This window comes from Eleutherodactylus coqui, chromosome 1 (genome assembly GCF_035609145.1).
Source record: "Eleutherodactylus coqui strain aEleCoq1 chromosome 1, aEleCoq1.hap1, whole genome shotgun sequence".
NCBI classification, from domain to species: Eukaryota; Metazoa; Chordata; class Amphibia; order Anura; family Eleutherodactylidae; genus Eleutherodactylus; species Eleutherodactylus coqui.
In genome coordinates, this window is record NC_089837.1 from 276,772,013 (window position 1) to 276,793,125 (window position 21,113).

The window sequence follows — 21,113 nt, forward strand, 5'->3', positions numbered from 1 at the left end:
GCAATACGTAGGTTGCACCCGCAGATAAAAGCTACGTTCTCTCTCACCATCCAAAACGGGGACATTTCTGCTTCATCAATCTGTGTCTAATATTCCTCCTCCTCCTCCTCCTGCTCCTCCTCCTGAAACCTCACGTAATCACGCTGAACGGGCAATTTTTCTTAGGGCCACAAGGCTCACTCATCTAATTTTTCTAAACAATTTTTATATGTTTCAATGCTCTTAAAAGCATTGAAACTTTAACTTGAACCAATTTTTCGTTAAACTGGGCTGCCTCCAGGCCTAGTTACCAGTTAAGCCACATTAACCAAAGCGATTAATGGGTTTCACCTGCCATCTTGGTTGGGCATGGCCAATTTTTACTGAGGTACATTAGTACTGTTGGTACACCAATTTTTTTGGGCCCTCACCTACAGTGTAATCATAGCAATTTGTATGTTCTTCGCCTGCACTCATGGTACAGAAGTGTGTGTGGGGTTGGCCTACACTTTAGCTACATAAATGTAACTTGGGCCTTGGCTATACTGCAGCTACTGAAATGGAACTAAGACTGCGCTCCCACTGAACTGCTGCTTCGGAATTGTTCCTGGGGCCTGTGTAGGCTGCTACTATTACTGAAATGGAACGAAGACTGCGCTCCCACTATACTGCTGCTTCGGAATTGTTCCTGGGGCCTGTGTAGGCTGCTACTATTACTGAAATGGAACGAAGACTGCGCTCCCACTATACTGCTGCTTCGGAATTGTTACTGGGGCCTGTGTAGGCTGCTACTATTACTGAAATGGAACTAAGACTGTGCTCCCCCTATAATGCTGCTAGTGATATGTTAGTGGGGCCTGTCGCTAATGCTACGGCTGAAATGTTACTAATTCTGGGCTCTGCCTATACCGCTGCTAATGGTATGTCTCTGGGGTGTGGAAACAGAGGCTTCCCAAAGACATGATGGCGGCGAGGCCATTTCCCACCAACGCTGTTACTGTTAAGGTGCATATAACCACGGACACGTGGAGAGGATACGTAGTGCCTCAAAAACATCCCCCGCCACGGCCCACTTAATCCTGGCCACATTCCGAAAACCAACTACATTAAACCGCGCTACCAGGTACGCAGTCACCACCACATTACCACCAACGAGGTTACTGTTAAGGTACATATTACCAGTCAGACTGGGGCATGCAGTGTGGGCCGAAGCCCACCTGTATTAAGCACGACATTACTACCTCAGCTGTGTTGGGCAATGGAAAGGGATATTTTTATGTACCGCCGGTGGCTTCCTGGCACCCACCCATGCTGTGGGTCCACAGGGAATTATAAATGCATCTGTTTCCACTTGTAAAGAACCCCAGTCTGACTGGGGCATGCAGTGTGGGCAGAAGCCCACCTGCATTAAGCACGACATTACTACCTCAGCTGTGTTGGGCAATGCAATGGGATATTTCTATGTACCGCCGGTGGCTTCCTGGCACCCACCCATGCTGTGGGTCCACAGGGAATTATAAATGCATCTGTTTCCACTTGTAAAGAACCCCAGTCTGACTGGGGCATGCAGTGTGGGCAGAAGCCCACCTGCATTAAGCACGACATTACTACCTCAGCTGTGTTGGGCAATGCAATGGGATATTTTTGTGTATCGCCGGTGGGTTCCAGGGAGCCACCCATGCTGTAGGTGCACACGGAGTTTAACCTACATGTGTCCACTTGTAAAGAACCCCAGTCAGACCGGGGCATGCAGTGTGGGCCGAAGCCCACCTGCATTCAGCACGACATTACTACCTCAGCTGTGTTGGGCAATGCAATGGGATATTTCTATGTACCGCCGGTGGCTTCCTGGCACCCACCCATGCTGTGGGTCCACAGGGAATTATAAATGCATCTGTTTCCACTTGTAAAGAACCCCAGTCAGACTGGGGCATGCAGTGTGGGCCGAAGCCCACCTGCATTAAGCACGACATTACTACCTCAGCTGTGTTGGGCAATGCAATGGGATATTTTTATGTACCGCCGGTGGGTTCCAGGGAGCCACCCATGCTGTCGGTCGACAGGGACTTCACAATAGGGAGTTGTACCTGCCTGTGTCTATGAATTAAAAAGCCCGGTCTGACTGGGGCATGCAGAGACACCTTGACAGAATGAATAGTGTGTGGCACATAGGTTCCCCATTGCTATGCCCACGTGTGCAGCTCCTGATGGCGGTGGCACAGGATTCTATTTCTCATTGCTTCTGTACAGCATTGTGGGCTATCGCCCCGCCGCTTTTAAAGAGGGTCGCTGCCTAGCCGTGCCAACCTCTGCAGTGTGTGCCTGCGGTTCCTCCTCATGGCAGACGCACTTCTAAATAGACATGAGGGTGGTGTGGCATTAGGGCAGCTGAAGGCTGCGCAGGGACACTTTGGTGTGCGCTGTGGGGGGGAGGGGGGGGGGGCGGTTGGGCAGCATGTAACCCAGGAGAAGTGGCAGTGGAGTGTCATGCAGGCAGTGATTGTGCTTTGTTGGAGGTAGTGTGGTGCTTAGCTAAGGTATGCCATGCTAATGAGGGCTTTTCAGAAGTAAAAGTTTTTGGGAGGGGGGGGGCCCACTCTTGCCGCTATTGTGGCTTAATAGTGGGACCTGTGAACTTGAGATGCAGCCCAACATGTAGCCCCTCGCCTGCCCTATCCGTTGCTGTGTCGCTCCCATCACTTTCTTGAATTGCCAAGATTTTCACACAAGGAAACCTTAGCGAGCATCGGCGAAATACAAAAATGCTCGGGTCGCCCATTGACTTCAATGGGGTTCGTTACTCGAAACGAACCCTCGAGCATCGCGAAAAGTTCGTCCCGAGTAACGGGCACCCGAGCATTTTGGTGCTCGCTCATCTCTACTTATAATGTATTGCGGGTGGCCGTGTGTTTGTTATGGTAGCTGGGGGCCTTCTGAAAGGCCCCAGGTCTGCCATTGCAGAGGCATATCAAGCTATGTTTGTGTCATGGCTTGATAGAATGCCTGTGACATCACGGTATGATGTAATGCTATGGTATTACATCATACTGCAGGAGCGATCAAAGAATCACAAGAAAACATATTTGGTATCTCTACGGTAAAAGTCCAATCTATCAAAGTAACACATTATTTACCCCACATGCTGAAGGTTGTCAGAAAAAAAAAAAACAACAGAATTGGGCTTTTTTTTAGTCACCCCGTCTCAAAGAAAAAATCTAATAAAAAGTGATCAAAACGTTGTATGCACTCCAAAATGGTACCAATAGAAACTACAGGGCGTTCTGAAAAAACAAGCCCTTGCACAACTATGTCAACGGAAAAATAAAGTTATGGCCTTCAGAGGATTTCGGAAGAAAATAATTTAAAAAAATTAAATATCTTTTGAAAAAAAAAAAAAGTATAGCAAAAAGAAAGCTACATAAATTTGGTAACAAAAGCCGCAGGGGTAGATAATATCTTTTTCATAAAACCCATACATATAGCAAAAAGTCCCTCCTATATATCTTAAGGCTTAGTCACACGGACGCAACCGGGCGCTGATGCGCCCGTCTTCCTGCATGAAGAAGACGGCCGCAGTGCAGGTGCGGACGTCTCTCCGCAGCGCTGGAAGAAAGAACACATGTTCTTTCTCTGCACCTGCAGTGCGGCTGTCTTATCCTGCAGAAAGACGGGTGCATCGGTGCCTGAATGCACCCCTGTCACTAAGCCCTCAAACAGAAGAAAAGCAAACTGGAGTGCAAGACTTATAAATATATATATTTATTAAATATAGAAAAGTCATACAAAAGAAAAAACACAAACATTCGAATAGATCTATACCTCTATATATATCCAGGGCAATAGTGATCAATTCATCTCCAGTATAACCCCCGTTCAAGAGGAGAGTAAAATGCATGTGAGACATAATGCAAAGAGTTTGAGATAGCTATTAATAGGTTCTCCAGAGGTCCACAATAATGTGGGGACTAGACCCCTAATTTATTACTAAATTTGTTAATAAATTTGGTATTGTAGAAATCATACTGATCCCTAGAATATAGTTATGTAATTTTTGTTGCAGTGTGTACGCTGTAGAACCACGATGCACCCAAAGATGGCGGCATTTCAGGTTTTCGCATTTCACTCCACTAAGAATTTGTTACGTTTATCAGTACATTATATGGTATATTATATAGTATTATTGAAAAATACAACTTGTCCTGCAAAAAACAAGCCCTCCTACAGCTACATTGATGGATAAATAGAAAAGTTATGATTTTTATAAAGGGGGGAAGTAAAACCAAAAATTAGGGGAGGGGGGGTTGGGCCGCGTCCTTAAGGCTTCTTTCACACGGTCACAGCTATTTTGCCGCGAGAAAATCACAGCGATATCGCACCTGCATTCCCTCCATTTTTGTGCAATATCCCTGTGTTTTCTCATGAAAACATCGCGGCTGCTAGTGATTTTTTTTTTTAATGTTAAAATCTTATCGCACAAAAAAAACAAGGCTTTGTGCGATGCAACAAAAACAAAGGCTCCATAGGGAAACATGGGCTGCAAAACATCACAAATCACGTCAATATAAAGTGTGCCGCGATTTTGTTCGCAAGATAGCAGCATACAAAACATCGCTAATGTGAAGGAACCCATATTAAAGCATGAAGAATATCACGCAATTTTGTCACCGATGTGAAAGCGGCCTAAGGGGTTAATGAAATATAACCTGCCATCATAGCCCTACAAATGTTCATTGATATTGTGAACAAACTAGAGATAACCACATGGTTGGATACATTTACTTCTCTTTTTTGGACACAAAAACACTGCAATCTAATACAGTTTATATTTTTCAATTTTCATATCAAACCAGATTTATTTTAGTGTACATGTGTGTGTGCACATATACTGCATGTAGGAGTGTGTGTATATTTAATTATATATATGGTTTTTGCACTTTTCTTTTTTAATAATTTTCATCCAATAATTAAAATGTAAGAGTTTGTCTTTTTTTATTCAGTTGTTTTTTTTCTTACATTAATTTAGTTTGGAATCATTTGCTTTCCCTTATACAGTATGTCATCTGCTTACAATATCCTTTATGCTAGCGTCTCAGTTATAGCTTTTTTATGAATGAAGCTATGAAGTAATTTTATGATTACAAAACTTTTTTTGCAGTGTTTTTGAAACCGAGGTGAACTGGGGCCGTATTTTAACCCTCCTTGGCTTTGGATATCGAATGGCTGTCTACATTTGGAAAAAAGGACAGCATGGATTTTTAAAGAGAATTGCAAGGTGTCTTGCTAGATATCTAGTAGAAAGTAGCATTGTGCGATGGATAACCAGACAAGGCGGTTGGGTAAGTAAATAAAAATGTTGAGGTTTTTAGGAAACATGGGATATACAGTAAGCACAAAATATTAGCTTGTTTCCAAAACTGTAGGTACAAGCAGGAAACCAAATAGATTACCCGCAGAATAATTTCCAACCACTAATATGTTAATGTTTGTTTTATGCCTTTAATTTATACATGACAAGCAGAATTAATAGGCTTTTCCTATCATATAGCTTTAATTGCTATTATACACTTGATATGCCATAAAAATCTTATTAGGGGAAGTATGAGCAATGAGCCTCTGCTAGTCTCAAGAATGAGAAACCAGCTGTACAGTATGTTTGAAATAGCCCAGTGCACCTACGGTATTTTCTATGTCCCATCTCTAATTCACTATCTAATGAAGAGTGACTGTGAGAACTTTTTTACTTCAAGGAGTGGGGTCATATATTAGTCTTCCAGGACACCTTTAAGAAAGAGCAAAGAGGCACTGCAGAGAACTGCTTCCACTGACTAAACATGACTATTTGAGATACTGAGTAAGCACAATTGCATCACTTGCTCATCTTATCCTCTGACAAGCAGAGACGATGCTGGAGCTTCAGAAGCAGCCACTCGCCACACCAGCGCTCCTGCCACATACCCAATGAAGTAGAGCAAACATTTGCTGAGGTTTACATAGAATATAAACAGCAGTTGGCGCTATTCAAATACTAGTCCTGGAATAATTTTTAAATAAGTGTACATTTTAAAAATGTAAAATTATGGGCTGGATTTAACCCCTTAGTGACAAAGCCGGTTTGTGCCTAAGTGACAGAGCCACATTTTGGAAATCTGACATGTTTCACTTGAACATATAATCATAGAATGCTTGAGTAGGAACAGACCTTCAGGGTCATCTGGTCCAACCCCCTGCTGAGTGCAGGATTCACTAAATCATCCCAGACAGATATTTGTCCAGCACTTGTTTGAATACTTTCATTGAAGGAGAACTCATCACCTCCCGTGGTAACCTGTTCCACTCATTGATCACCCTCACTGATGGAAAGCTTTTCTAAATATCTAATTTGTGTCTGCTTTCAGTTTCATCCCATTGCATCTAGTCTTTCCTTGTGCAGATGAAATAGGGCTGATCCCTCTGCACTGTGACAACCCTTGAGATATTTGTAGACAGCTATTAAGTCTACTCTCAGCCACCTTTTTTGCAAGCTAAACATTCCCAGATCCTTTTTTCCTCATAGGACATGATTTACAGACTGCTCACCATCTTGGTAACTCTTCTCTGAAATTGCTCCAGTTTGTCTGTCTCTTTTTAAAGTGGGGTGCCCAGAACTGGACACAGTATTTCCAGATGAGGTCTGACTATGGAAGAGTAGAGGGGGATAATTACCTCACGTGATCTAGACTCTATGCTTCTCTTAATACATCCCAGAATTGTGTTTGCCTTTTTGGCTGATGCATCGCATTGTTGACTCATGTTCAGTCTATGATCTATTCGTTTTCCCAAGTATTTTTCACACATGCTGCTGCTTAGTCCAATTCCTCCCATTCTGCATGTGCAATTTTCATTTTTCTTGCCAAATGTAGGACTTTGCATTTCTCCTTCTTAAATACCATTCTGTTAATCGCCGCCCACTGTTCAAGCTTTTCTAGATCTTTTTGAAGACTTTCTCTCTCTTCCCTAGTATTAGCTATACCTCCTAGCTTTGTGACATCAGCAAATTTGATTAGTTTCTCATCAATTCCCTCCTCCAGATTATTTATAAAAATGTTGAACAACACTGTGCCTAGGGCAGAGCCTTGTGGTACCCCAATTGATACATTCTTCCACTTGAATGTGCAGCCATTTATGACCACTCTTGGAGTATGATCACTCAACCAGTGGTAAATCCACCTAACAGTTGCCTTAAAAAGATAAAATAGGTCAGCACTACCCAATGGAAATCTATGTCAATAGAAATATATAGGTGCACGTTAAATAATGACTGCAACATACAGTAGAAGCAGAAACCAAAAATGGCAACAGCATGCAAAATAAATTAACTATCATAGGTACACACACCTATAATCAATACTCTAACCACATTAAATAATGTAAGGTTCTTGGTATATAATTTGATCGAATTAAATCGACCCATCTACCAACGTCCAGGTGACCAATCTCTCAGATGTGTCCTAACTAGAGAAGAGCGAGCATACTCATTAAGAACAAATACTCGAGTGAGTATTGTCCTTTTCGAGTACCTGCCAACTCGTGAGAAAAGATTCGAGTGGTGGGGGAGGGCGAGGGGAACGGGGGGGGGGGGGAATCTCTCTCTCTCTCTCCCCCTTGCTCCCTTCTGCTCACTCCCACAACACAGCGCTCACCCACTTGGGTAGGGGGCAGAGCGCAGACGGCTTTCCCTTTGCAGTGTGGATGCGACACCTTGACAGAATGAATACTGTGTGTCACATGGATTCCCCATTGCTATGCCCACGTTTGCAGCTCCTGACAGAGGTGGCACAGGATTGGATTTCTCATTGCTTCTGTACAGCATTGTGGGCTATCGCCCCGCCCCTTTTAAAGAGGGTCGCTGCCTGGCCCTGCCAACCCTCTGCAGTGTGTGCCTCCGGTTCCTCTTCATGGCAGACACACTTATAAATAGACATGAGGGTGGTGTGGCTATGGGGCCAGCGTGTGGCATGAGGTCAGCTGAAGGCTGCGCAGGGACACTTTGGTGTGTGCTGTGGACACTGAGTCATGCAGGGGGGTTGGGCAGCATGTAACCCAGGAGAAGAGGCAGCGGTGTGTCCCGTAGGCAGTGCTTGTGCTTAGTTGGAGGTAGTGTGGTGCTTAGCTAAGGTGTGGCTTACTAATGAGGGTTTGTCCGAAGTAAAAATTGTTAGGGGGGGGAGCCCACTCTTGCCGCTATTGTGGCTTAATAGTGGGACCTGGGAACCTGAAATGCAGCCCAGCATGTTGCCCCTCGCCTGCCCTATCCGTTTCCGTGTCGTTTCCATCACTTTCTTGGGTTTTGCAGATTTTCACCAATGAAAACCTTAGCGAGCATCGGCGATATATAGAAAAATGCTCGAGTCGCCCATTGACTTCAATAGGATTCGTTACTCGAAACGAACCCTCAAGCATCGCGGAAAGTTCGACTCGAGCAACGAGCACCCGAACATTTTGGTGCTCGCTCATCTCTAGTTAGCAACATTTTGAGGAACACTTTTTTTGGTTTTCTGCACCAAGCCAAGATTGCAAACACTCATAAGTGGCAGAATGATACCCCCACAAATGACCCCATTTTAAAACTAAACCCCTTAGTGTATTCACTGAGGGGTGTCATTAGTATTTTGCCCCATAGTTTCTTTTCAGGAGTTAATGCAATTTAGAGGAGAAAAAATAAAATTTCATATTTTTGCAAATACGTCATTTTAACCCCTTAACGACCAGCCCATAGTGTTTTTACGTCCTCCCGAAGTGGGCTCTATTCTCTGAGGACGTAAAAACATGCTTCCTGCAGAGAATAGTGCCCCTCGGGCTGTGGACGTGACAGCTCCATGCTGTCGGTGTCCGCAGGTAGCTGACAGCATGGAGCTGTCATCCCGGGCTGTTCGGAGCCCCCCCCGGCATTGCGATCGGCGCTATGCAATGGATAGCGCCGATCGCAAAAAAAGTAAATAAACGTACATAAAAGTTAAAGATTCAGCTGCTCTGATGGATCGGATCCATCGGAGCAGCTGAAATTACTCACCCAGGTCTGGCACGCTGCTCCCCGCTCTCCTGCCGCTCCGGGGCCCGAAGCCGGTCTTCTGCGCATGCGCGCCAGGCGGCATTACGTCAGCCGCATGCGCAGAAGGCCCGGCGGCGCGGGAGATTTAAAATCTCCTGGCTCCCGGCTCCTGTAGGTAGCCGGGAGGCAGGAGATGTCAGCGGGGACTGCGGTGAGCGGTCCCCGGTACCGCGATCGCCGTTATCCAATGGTTAGCGGCGATCGCGAAAAAGTTAAAAAAAAGTTTAAAAAAAGTCAGTTTCACCTCCCCTCATGGATCGGATCCATGAGGGGAGGTGAAAATACTCACCCCCAGTCCTCAGCGGTGTCCCGATGTCCCGGGACCCGAATCCCCGTCTGCGCATGCGCGCCCGATGATTGACATCGGGCGCGTGAACAGACGGGCTCGAGCCCCGGGAAATTTAAAATCCCTCTGCTTCTGGCTGCCATGTGTAGCTGGGAGCAGAGAGATTATACCGGGGACATGATCACTGTCATCCAATGGATGACAGTGATCATGTAAAGTGAGAAAAAAGTGTAAAAAAGTAAAAAAAAAAAAAAGTAAAAAAAAGTTTTTAAAAGTTTAAAAAGCGTACGTTTCATCTCCCCTCATGGATCATATCCGTGAGGGAGGATGAAAGTACGTACCTAAGGCCCCCAGATTTATCCGCGGACCTTACCACAGCTTCTGCACACGCGCCCGTCGCCAAAATGGCGGGCGCATGCGCAAAAGCTGTGGATTGCCAGGATAATTTAAATTCTCCCTGCTCCTGGCTACAAAACGTAGCCAAGAGCATGGAGATTTAATGGGGGTCCGCGGTGAGCGGTTCCTGGTCACGTGTTCGCCATTATCCAATAATGGCGATCACGTAAAAGTTAAAAAAAAAATTTGAAGTTTCATCTCCCCTCACTGATGCGATCGGTGAGAGGAGATGAATCTTTTTACCGGAGGCCTCCGTATTTGAATCCCGACGCGATCTTCCTCCGTGGACCTTCCAGGATTCTGCACATGCGATTGCCGGCAAAAAGCCGGACACATGCGCAGGAGTCAGGGAGCCCAGGAAATTTAAAATCTCCTTGCTCCCAGCGACCAACGGTCACAGAGAGCCTGGAGCAGTGACCAGGGGCCTCGTTGAGCGGTCCCCGGTCACGTGATAAAAAGGTAGCGATCTACCTTAGGCCGGTCTCACATGACCGGATAGGAATGACGGATTCCGCATGCGTCTGATCCGCGGTAATACGCAGATCAATCGCATTGGATTACACAATTCCGCTCACATTAGCGGGTCAGAATTGTGTTATCCACTCGCAGAAAAGAGAACGCAGCAGGTTCTATTTTACTGCGGATATCGGCAACATAGAGCCCATTGTGCTCCATGGTCGTGGATATACCCGCAGCCCATACGCAACTACATTGTATACGGGCTGCGGGTACCCGCGTCATCGCTAAGCGATGGTGCGGGAAATACAAACAAAGGTGTACTGTGCATGACCGCCTGTGTGAGTAGGCAGTTATGCGCAGTACATTACGCAGCCGTACGCAGGGTCACAGCCGGGCTCACAGATGGGATCCGCTGTGGGCCTCCGCAAGCGGATTCCGCCTGCACCCGCGTGAGCCCGGCGTTATTCAGACCGCTACCTGTGATACGTATTTTACAAGAAGCCCCGGGAACGCTCGCTTTCCTGCAGTTCCAGGAGCACCTTGTTGAGCGCCTTCTGTGTGAGACCGCCGCACCTCATCAAGCTTACGGAGACTCACGGAACGCCACTTTTTACACCCCATACCCGCCACTGAGGTCATGAAATACCCCCAAAAAGCATGAGAGGAGGGGGGGGATACCCGGTTTTATTGCCCCATGGGCCCATTCAACCAGCCTCCGTAATTACCCCTGTCTTCGGAAATACTACACAGTTCACATTTTTACTTTTATCTAAGATTTGCGAACGCCAAAAAGGGCGCTGAGGGGGAGGGGGGGGATTTTTAGGGAGTCAATCTTTATTCTGTACAAATAAGCAATGGGGCCTGGAATTTATTCAGTTGTGCCCTAAAATCCAACAGGTGTTCCGTCCTTTATAGGCCTTGCCATGCGTCCTGTAAGTAGATTAGGGCCACAATGGGTATGTTTCTGAACTCGGGACAAACGGGGGTATCCATTTTGGGGTGAACGTCTTCATTCCTATGTGCACTGTACAAAAAAACTGTTTTTAAATTGAAAAAATTGCCAAAAAAATTGAAAATCGTAACTTTTTCCTTCTGCTTTGCTTAGATTCATTCAAATACTGTGGGGTCAAAATACGCAGTACACCCCTAGATGAATTCGTTAAGGGGTCTAGTTTTCAAAATGGGGTCATTTGAGGGGGTTCTTTATAGTTTTGGCCGCTCAATGGCTCTATAAGTGGGCAATGGGGCCTGGAATTTATTCAGCTGTACCCTGAAATCCAACGGGTATTCCTTTCATTGTAGGCCTAGCCATGGGTCCTGTAAGTCTATTAGGGCCACAATGGGTATGTTTCTGAACACGGGACAAACAGGGGTATCCATTTTGGGGTGAAAGCCTTCATTTATATGTGTGCTGTACAAAAAAAACTGTTTTTAAATTGACACAATAGCCCAAAAAATGAAAATCCTATTTTTTTCCTTTTGCTTTGCTTAAATTTATTCAAAAACTGTGGGGTCAAAATATGCAGTACATCCCTAGATAAATTCGTTAAGGGGTCTAGTTTTCAAAATGGGGTCATTTGTGGGGGTTCTATATGGTTTTGGGCGCTCAAGAACTCTACAAGTGGGCAATGGGGCCTAAAAGGACTTCAAGCAAAATCTATGTTCTGAAAGCCACCGATTACTCCTTTTATTTTGGGCCCCGTTGTGCATGCGGAAATAAGATTAGGGCCACAATGGGTATATTTCTGAAAACAGCACAAACAGGGGTATCCATTTTGGGGTGTAAGTCTTCCTTCATATGTGTGCTGTACAAAAAAAGCTGTTTTTAAAATGACAGAATTGCCAAAAAAACAAAAATCCTAATTTTTTCCTTTTGCTTTGCTTGAATTTATTCAAAAACTGTGGGGTCAAAATGCGCAGTACACCCTTAGATAAATTCGTTAAGGAGTCTAGTTTTCAAAATGGGGTCATTTGTGGGGGTTCTCTATGGTTTTGGGCGCTCAAGAACTCTACAAGTGGGCAATGGGGCCTAAAAGGACTTCAAGCAAAATTTGTGTTCCGAAAGCCACCGGTCGCTCCTTTCATTTTGGGCTCCGTTGTGTATCCAGACATAAGATTAGGGCCACAATGGGTATGTCTCTGAACACGGGACAAACAGGGGTATCCATTTTTGGGTGCAAGTCTTCCTTCATATGTGTGCTGTACAAAAAAAGCTGTTTTTAAAATGACAGAATTGCCGAAAAAACGAAAATCACAATTTTTTCCTTTTGCTTGGTTTGAATTCATTCAAAAACTGTGGGGTCAAAATATGCAGTACACCCCTAGATAAATTCCTTAAGGGGTCTAGTTTTCAAAATGGGGTCATTTGTGGGGGTTTTCTATGGTTTTGGGCGCTCAAGAACTCTACATGTGTGCTATGGGGCCTAAAAGGACTTCAAGCAAAATTTCTGTTTTGAAAGACACTGACTACTCCTTTCATTTTGGGCCCCGTTGTGGACTCAGATATAACAATAGGGCCACAATGGGTATATTTCTGAACACGGCAGAAATAGGGGTATCCATTTTGGGGTGTAAATCCTGATTTTCATGTAAACTATAGGAAAAAATTATGTCTTTAAAATGACAGATTTGCAAAAATATGAAATTTTACTTTTTCTCCTCTAAATTGAATTAATTCCTGAAAAAAAACTGTGGGGTCAAAATACTCATGACACCCCTCAGTGAATACATTAAGGGGTGTAGTTTTTAAAATGAGGTCATTTGGGGGGGTATCTATTATTCTGACACTCATGAGCCTTTCCAATCTCGGCTTGGTATAGGAAAACAAAGTGTTCCTCAAAATGCTAAAAAGTAATGTTAAATTTGTACGTCTCCTAAATAGTTAAAAAAAAACGAAAGTTTTTCCAATGTGCGCCCAAAATAAAGTAAACGGGTGGAAATATAAATCTTAGCAAAAATTTCTATATTATGTTTGCACATATTTAAGATATTGCAGTTGGAAATGTGAAAAAATGACGATTTTTTCAAAATTTTCCCAATTTTGGCGCTTTTAATAAATAAACACAATTTCTATCGGTCTATTTTTTCCGCCTAAATGAAGCACAACATGTGGCGAAAAAACAATGTCAGAATCGCTTGGATATGCAAAACCTTTCTGGTGTTTTTCCATGTTAAAGTGACACATGTCAGATTTGCAAAATTTGGCCTGGTCATTAAGGCGCAAACAGGCTTGGTCACTAAGGGGTTAAAGGCAGATTTTTTCTTTCTATAGTGCACATGAAAATGAGGATTTACACCAAAAATGGATTTCCCTGTTTGTCCTGTGTTCAGAAACATACCCATTGTGGCCCTTATATTCTGTCTGTATGCACAACGGGGCCCAAACTGAAAAAAAGCAGCCAGTGGCTTTCAGAATAGAATTTTTGCTTGAAGGCATCTTAGGCCCCATAGCACACTGGTAGAGCCATTTAGTGGTCAAAATGACTCATAGAGAACCCCCACAAATGACCCCATTTTGAAATCTAGCCCCCTTAACGGATTAATATAGGGGTCTACTGCGTATTTTGACCCCACAGTTTTTGAATGAATCTAATCAAAGCAGAAGAAAAAAATTACGGATTTTTTGTTTTGGCAATTGTGTCAATTTTTAAAAACTGTTTTTTTTGTACAGCATACATATGATTAAAGACTTTCACCCCAAAATTGATACTCTGGTTTGTCCTGTGTTCAGAAACCTATCCATTGTAGCCACAATCTACTTATAGGACACATGGCTCAGCCTATAATGGACGGAACACCCATTGGATTTCAGGGAGCAACTGAATAAATTCCAGGCCCCATTGCTCACTTGTGTGGAAAATAAACTGACTCCCTAAAAATAATCCCTTCCCTGTTTATCATTCCCTAAATCTTAGATAAATTTAATAATGTAAACTGTGTGGTATGTCCGTAGACAGGGGTGGTTGGGATGGGCTTATGGGGAAATAAAACTGGGTATTCTTCCTGCTCCCATGCTTTTTTGGGGGGTATTTCTTGACTTCAGCGGCAGGGATGGGGTGTGAAAAGTGGTGCTCTGTAAGGCTTCGTAAGCTTGCTGAGGTGCAGTGGTCTCACACAGTAGGCGCTCAACAAGCTGCTCCTGGAACTGCAGGAAGGCGAGCGTTCCTAGGGCTTCTTGTAAATCATGTATTACAGGTAGCAGTCTGAATAATGCCAGGTTTACACGGCCATATGTGGAATCCGCTTGCGGAGGCCCACAGCGGATTCCAGCTATGAGTCTGGCTGTGGTCCTGCGTACGGCTGCGTAGTGTACAGCACATAACTGCGTACTCACACTGGCAGTCATGCACAGTACACCTTTTTCTGTGCAATGATGCGGGCACCCGCAGCCCCCTACATAATGTAGTTACGTATGGGCTGCGGGTATATCTGCGACCATAGAGCACAATAGGCTCTATGTCGCGGATATCCGCAGTAACATAGAACATGCTGTGTTCTGTCTTCTGCGAGTGGATTACGTAATTCCAACCCGCTAGTGTGAGCGGAATTATGTAATCAAATGGATTTGATTGATCCATGTATTACCGCGCATCAAACGCATGCAGAATACGTAATTCCTATCTGGTCGTGTGAGACCGGCCTAAGGTAGATGGCTACTTTTTTATCACATGACTGCTCAATGAGGCCACAGGTCACTTTTGCAGGCTCTTGGCTACTTTGGTAGCCAGGAGCAAGGAGATTTTAAATTTCCTGGGCCCTCCCCGACTCCTGTACATGTGTTCGGCATCTTGCCAATGGGCTCATGCGCAGAATCCGGGGAAGGACCATGGAGGAGGATTATGTCGGGGTTCACTACCGGGGGCCTCCAGTAAGTAGTTTCATCTCCTCTAACTGTTCGCATCGGTGAGGGGAGATGAAACTTCAACTTTTCTTTTATGTTTTTACTTTTACGTGAATGTCGTTATCCAATGGATAACGGCGATTACGTGACCAGGGACCACTCACTGCGGCCCCGTGAAATCTACCTTTAGTGGCCCGGAGCAGGGAGATATAAAATTTCATGAGCAATACTTGACTTTTGCGCATCCGTCCACCATTTTGCTGACGGGCCCATGAGCAGAAGCTAGGGTAAGGTCTGTTGATACAGATTTCATTGTGGGACAAATCTGGGGACCTTAGTTATGTATTTTCATCACCCCTTACAGATACGATAAGGGAAGATGAAACTTTACCTTTTTAACATCCCCTTACTCTAGGCTATCTTTGACAGGTGCAGGGAGATTTTAAATTTGCTGGGTTAACCAGCCTTCTGCGCATGTGCGCTACATCGGTACATGCGCAGAAGACCACAGGTCCAGACTGCCGCGTGACATCATAGAGGATGGAGGTGAGTAGTTTCAGCTCCTCTCATGGATCCAATCCATGAGGGTAGCTAAAACTTTTTTTTTTTTTTTACTTTTTTTTTTCCTCCTCTTTCCATGCATAGGTCCCCGTTATCTCCTGCCTCCCAGCTAACCTTAGTACCTGAGAGCCAGGAGATTTCAAAACTCTCGGGCGATTCAGGCTTGTGCGTGTGATGTCATATGTGTGGTCACAGAAGACTGGCGTCAGGTCCTGGAGGACTAGATCATGGCGGGACATCGTGGAGGACGGGGGTGAGTACGCTCAGCTTCCCTCATGGATCCAATCCGTGAGGGCAGCTGAATCTTTAACTTTATTTAACCTTTTATTTACTTTTATGCAATCGCCGTTACCCATTGGATAGCACCGATCGCATTGCTGAAGTGGGGGTCCCTGTGGACTCCCCGGCACCCCCATGTAACAGCTCCATGTTGTCGGCTTACTTCCGGGAACCAACAGCATGGAGCCGTCATGTCCACAGCCCATGTGGCTTTAATTCTCAGGTGATGTATGTTTTTATTTCCCTGAGGATTAAAGCCCACTTAAGCAGGATGTAAAAACGCAATTGGCCATCCCTGAGGGGTTAACTACAAACAATATTCTTAATTGGGTAACCCCTTTAAACTCTGAATGGATTGTTAAAATTCTTTGTCATGATCAAGCATTAATTTCAATTCCATTATGAGCAGGCAGTATAAATAATGCAAATGACACAGTGCATTGAAAGGAAATGGTAAGATGGTAAAAACAAAAGTAATTTAAAGTGATTGTCTGCTTAAAAAGGATCATGTGGTTATAAGAAAAAAAAAATAATGGACAGACAATAATAATAGAATAAAATAGGCAATATACTCACCACCTGTCCTCAGCCCCAGAAAAAAAAAGACCGTAGACTTGCCTATCCTTGGTCCCCGATACTAAGCTGAGCCGCTGCCCTGTGTCCACCCCCACCCCTCTTTCCCCAATCTGTAGATGGCCACCAGGATTCAGGTGACCTCTGTGGCCAATCGGAGAACGCAGCATCACCATTTAAACTCTCTGCATCACTGGCTGTCCATGGAGAGGATGACAGGGAGCTGCCCAGCTTAGTACAGGGGGCAAAGGACAGGTTAGTCTACGTTCTTTTTTTTATCACCTGCTTGGCCGTTAACAACTTTCTTATTATAATCACACTATGGCCGCCGGCAGACACGATGCGGACCCGTGCCCCTGCACAGCCCTGCGGCTTACCCGCTCCTGGCGTCTCCTCTCTACTCTGTGTGACGGCTGCTGAGACCCGCACAGAAACAGAACATGCTGCGATTTGTTTTCCGCATTTGTTTTCACGTGGACAAATCACATCCGTCTGCCTAGGATTGCGTTATCTAGTGCAATCCTATGCAGGCAAGCACGGGCGGAAATTCTGCGGCAAATTCCGCCGCGAAATTTCCGCCTGTGCGCAGGGGGCCTAACCCTTTGAAAATAGTTACTTTGAAAGGAAAAAGCCTTTAAAAAATGTAATCAAACGTAGATTATTTTCACAACTACTTATGCTAAAAGACACATTAAGTTTAAATGCATTTAAAAGATGATGGTCAACAGCCTTCCATGAGACCAACCAGGGGGTGCTGATAAGTCTTTGACTATGTGTTCTTTTTTTGTTTCTATAGTAACGAATGTTACATTACATGAAAGCCTTATGTGTCTAATATATGTTTTAAAAATTTTGTGTTTGTAGCTTATGGCAACAGTGATTTAGGCACGCGGGAAAACAAAATGGCGGAGTCTAAGGCTATATTCACAACAAATGAGAGCAGAGGAATGATAAAATTCTTGTTTCTGCAAGGAAAGTCTGCAAAGGAAATTCATAGTGATATGTCGCAGACATTGGGGGATCAATGCCCTTCATATTCTACAGTTAAGAACTGGGTTGCCAAATTTAAAACAGGCCACTTCAGCAACAATGATGAGGAAGGTCCTGGATGACCGAGAGAGATTGCTGTTCTGGAGATCGTTGATGCTGTGCACAACCTCATACTGGAGAATCGGTGAATTTCAGCTAAAGGAATAGCAGACATTATGGGGACTTCTCGTGAATGTGTTTGTGTCATTATCCATCAACATTTGAACATGAAGAAGCTATCTGCAAAGTGGGTCAACAAATGTTTGACAACAGATCAGAAAAGCATGCGAGCGAAAACTTCCCAGTCCATTTGTCAGCGTTTCCAGACTGATAAGAACTTACTGAATCGACTGGTCACTATGGATGAGACCTGGATTTATTTGTATGACCCTGAAACCAAGTAGCAGTCAAAAGAGTGCAGGCACAGTGGTTCTCCTCGCCCAAAGAAGTTCAGGGTGCAAAAATCAGACACTAAGGTGATGGCGTCTGTGTTCTGGGATAAGGAGGGTGTGCTGCTAGTGGACTACCTTCAAAATGGTTTCACCATCAATTAAAGGTATTACATTGAACTTTTGGACCAATTGAAGGCAGCTCTGAAGGCCAAAAGGCATGGCAAGCTGTCCAAAGGAATCTTGTTCCTGCAAGACAACACCTCCGCTGACACTACACAAGCGACCACGGCAAAACTGGTAAAGCTAGGCTTCCAGCTGGTTGACCACCCACCTTATTCACCAGATCTAGCTCCCTCTGACTATCATCTGTTTCCAAACCTGCAGAAACACCTCAAGGGTACCAAATTTCCCACCATTTCTGATGCCATGGCTGCTACGGATGACTGGTTTGAGGCACAACAACTTGGAATACCTATGTAAAAAGTGTGTTGACATCAGTGGAGAGTACGTGGAATAAATGTAAAGTTTCATCTTCGTATCTTGTTTCTTTCTGGGTAAAGCCAAAGACTTATCAGCAGCACCTCGTATATGGGTGTGTTCACACAGCAGATATGGTGCAAATATAGTGTCTCTGAAATGGGAAAATCCATTGTGCACATCTAAATGGAGTTGTAGCTGCAGCTAGTACAGGCAGTTCTGTAAGTGCCATCATCATTCAACATACTGAACATGGCCAATGTGATTCTAAGATTTTAGAATCTTGCAGTACCCTCTTATGGCTGGATTCACACGGGGCGGATTTGCCACGGAAATTCCGTGTGGTATTTCGCTGCGGCATATCCAATTGCGACCGCTAATCCCAGGGTTAGCCAGCCATGTGTACGAGATTTGTCGAAAATCTCGTCAACGCGGGGCAGCGATTGCATCGCGGCAAAGCCGGTGCTGCTGCGCAGATTCCCAGGACGCAGCATGTCTATTCTCTTTTTTTTCTCCTTTATGGGTGAGCCGGCCGCAATAGAAAAGTATGCGGCGAAGCCGCTCCAAAACCCACAGCTAAGTGCCGTGGGTTTTGAAGTTGCGCTTTCCCGGCGGAAATATTGCGGCTTTTCGCTGTGTCAAAACAACGAGATTTCTTCCGAGAATACGCCCCGTGTGAATCCAGCCTAACAATTTTATATTGACATTAAGATGGGGTTCAGGCACTTAAAAAAACAAACCTATACTGTTTCTTTATCTCAGAGTACCCTTTTAGGGCATCTAAAAATGAGTTTCCAAAATGGTCAACTTCTTAAAAAATGAAATGTTGCTTTTCATGTTCTTGAACAGAGATGAAGGACATAGATTGCATTATTGAGCTTGAAGTTAATGTTACATTTTTTTCCCCTTTTTTTGTAGCTCACATATTATGCATCCTTGTCTTTATTACTAATCTTTTCCCTACATTCTGTTCTTATTTTAAACAGGGTGCTGTTCTTACACTAACTAATAACAGCATTAACTATGTACTCATGGCATTGGGTGTCGTCGTGATCCTGCAATTTGTGATGCGTCGCTTATCATCAGTCGACCACTGAGAACTGAACAAATATTTGTGGAAGAATGTTTTTCCATCATTCAGGTGAATGGCATGATTTATGTGACTGCATACATTAGAAGTCCAGCTTGTCAATAAACCATTTTTCCTTTTTAACCCAATATGATCTATGGGTTTTATTCTTAGACTTCCTACATTTTATATGTGAGCTATGTTGGCATTTTCATTTTAAACAACAACTCTTTTTTATTTACACCCAACAAGTAAGGGATCATTTGTAATTTCCTTCTGTTACTATCTCAGGGAAGAAAAGGTAAATGATTATGCTGTATCCTGAATTTATTCACGTTATAATAAATGTCCCTTTGTAGAATCTTCCATTGGTTTGTCTGTTTTTTTTTTGGGGGGGGGGGGGGGTTGTCTAGTATATCAATGAACATTATTTGATGTGCAGGACTGCAAGGCCATCTGTACATATATAGATACTTGAAAGTTCATGTCAAACAAAATTTTGAAAAGAGAAGCCTTTTGGATTATGACTTTAAATACTCGCTTTCCTGGAGGGCATAATGTTAAATCTGATTTATTATATATTTATTAATTGTTAATCATATAGGTGATTTTTATTTTTTTTGCTTTGTTTGCTTCTTCCAATTAGGATTAAATCTATAATTCTAGATAATGAATATATTGTTTCTTTGGCATTTTATGCAGGTATGAATATGATCTCTCTATTTGAATTGATTCCGCTGATGACCTACTCTGTTTATTTAAATGAGTCCACCTCAAATGTTAAAATTCAGCGTTTTGTATTGATTTTAATTGCACTTCCTATAAGAGGAGGCTGTGTACAATGCTTATTTAGGTGATCAAGGCTCTGTGGAAGAGTTGAAATGCGTCCTTTGTGTTTATTTAATGTGGATATGTAATGGCAACAATGTATTAAAGAAAAGCATACCCTTTTTAAACTATATATTGGCTTCATAACTTTTTTTCTTGGAGAAATTTTGCATGCTATTTTTGGTTAAATTACCCAACCTTTAGCTGTGGAACTAGGAAGCTACTGTATACTATAATGACTACATTAAACTTCACTATTATTTTGTTAGGAATGATAGGCTCCAAGCCTGTATGCAGTCATTATGCTCTGTGCTATCTGCCATGTCCATGAGGGCAAATTTATACATGTCACAGAGAAATGTAAACATCTAAAACAATTAGCATTGATTAAAAATATCTATTTATCATCCAAGAAACAAAATGGTAAATAAATACAACACAGATTGTAGACAATAGAGGTACTGGATTAGAGGATAAAGATAAGGAATATAATACATGCTGAGAATAATCTATGGCTCACATCATCCCAAAAACCCCTCCAATTCCCTGGAAAGATTTTTCTAAAATATATTTTATCAGGCTGATGGATCTGTACTTTCCATCTCAACATGTAGTCATAGTGAGTGACTTTTTATGGTAAGAGTTTTATTTGTGGCACCTAAGCATCAGCTGGATGTCTACAATGGTATGTATGCCATTTTCAGATCTGTGATACACATGGACTATATCTATGAATTATAATTCACTTGGATTTTCTAGTTATTGGCGATTGGTTCTGGATTTTACATGTGAAAAATACCTACGAATTGTAGGAATAATGATTCCCTTATAACTGCTAATTATTGAACAATTTAATG

The 21,113-nt window shown here is 43.6% G+C and overlaps 1 protein-coding gene across 1 annotated transcript in view; it reads left to right on the forward strand.

The window, feature by feature from the left end:
• BAK1 (BCL2 antagonist/killer 1) overlaps positions 1-19,794 on the forward strand; it is a 150,129-nt gene extending 130,335 nt beyond the window's left edge. The window contains exons 7-8 of the mRNA XM_066609108.1: positions 5,135-5,315; positions 19,346-19,794. Coding sequence (XP_066465205.1) covers positions 5,135-5,315; positions 19,346-19,456 — 292 coding nt within the window. The 3' untranslated portion in view covers positions 19,457-19,794. The remainder of the gene's footprint in view (positions 1-5,134; positions 5,316-19,345) is intronic.
• Positions 19,795-21,113: the final 1,319 nt, after the last annotated feature.